Here is a 1,147-nt window from a genome sequence, read left to right as displayed (position 1 = left end):
TCAATTTTACAGGCCCTACTGCCCACTGATTCCAAGACAAAGGACAGCAGACTGGCTGTCTGTCACCCACAATACGGGCCGTAAACTACAGAGTTTACAACTGGAATACAGGTCGCTGCTGTGTTTATACCATGTTACCACCACAATAGTACGAGTAAAAAACGGTACTAACACAACCAGAAAGTAGTGCATCGAATAGTAGTAGTATTGAATAAAGACAATTTTTATTTATATCTGAATTCTGAGAACTGTAACTGCTTAGAGCGCCGTAGTTTCAAACCCAACATCACTGTCAACCGATTGAATTAGTTTTGAACTGCCGAGCTACCGAATGGCTTAAAGGAACAGTACGTCCTGTGAATGTAAACTGTAACTGTAAGGAAATGCTCGCTGACACAATTGAAACTCTTCCCAGCAGAGCAGAAGGCGATGCCAGTGGCTGGCTCGTAAACAACAGGGGAGCAGAGTCTGGGCGAACTTGTGGAGCAAAACACGGGGAAGAAGAAGAAGAAGCAGCTAAAAAGGGCATTGGGAAAACCGTGAAGAAAAGTGAAAATAATTCTCACGTGAAATTGAAACGCATCAAGGAATCACGGAATTCAAGGAGTGAAGGAATCACAAGGACTCACAAAGGAACCGCAAACAAAACTCTTGACAAGTTGACAAATGTCATTAAAAAAAAAAAAAAAATGAAATGAATAGAAACAATGGCACACAATTAAAACATTTTCTTTACCTTCGTCGTCGGACATATCCAGGAACTCGTTCATGGTCTCCGGAACGTTGCTTTTATGTTTTTCGGTTGCGGTCTGCATGTGAGAAAGGAACAAAACTAGGTCAAACGTACAAACGAGAACAATTACCCATTCATTATTCAATCTTTACATGTACATCTGGATCCTGTACTTGATAATTAATGACACGTTTATAAAGGTTTATCGTGTTCGAACACTCTCCAACACGTGTTCCTCATTGAACGTGATCGTTTATCCTTTTTAATTGATGTGTTGATGTTGAGACTGAGACCATTTGGATGGTGAGACTGCACTTTAAATAATACATTTTAATTGAATTGAACATAAAAGGTAGCAGTGCTGTATGAGAGCCCAATGAACGTTCCATGACAGATTCTCCCTCCTATAACCAT

General features: G+C 40.2%; 1 protein-coding gene across 1 annotated transcript in view; it reads right to left on the bottom strand.

The window, feature by feature from the left end:
* Positions 1–725: 725 nt before the first annotated feature.
* Positions 726–1,147, bottom strand: part of LOC311377514 (uncharacterized protein) — a gene marked incomplete at both ends in the record, with an annotated part of 9,422 nt that continues 9,000 nt past the window's right edge. Inside the window, one exon of the mRNA XM_084491386.1 lies at positions 726–809. Coding sequence (XP_084347512.1) covers positions 726–809 — 84 coding nt within the window. The remainder of the gene's footprint in view (positions 810–1,147) is intronic.

The sequence above is a fragment of the Micromesistius poutassou genome (genome assembly GCF_964030765.1).
Source record: "Micromesistius poutassou genome assembly, contig: SCAFFOLD_1415, whole genome shotgun sequence".
NCBI lineage: Eukaryota > Metazoa > Chordata > Actinopteri > Gadiformes > Gadidae > Micromesistius > Micromesistius poutassou.
Note: the sequence above shows the minus strand (reverse complement) of the source record. Positions and strands in the feature narration are given on the sequence as shown.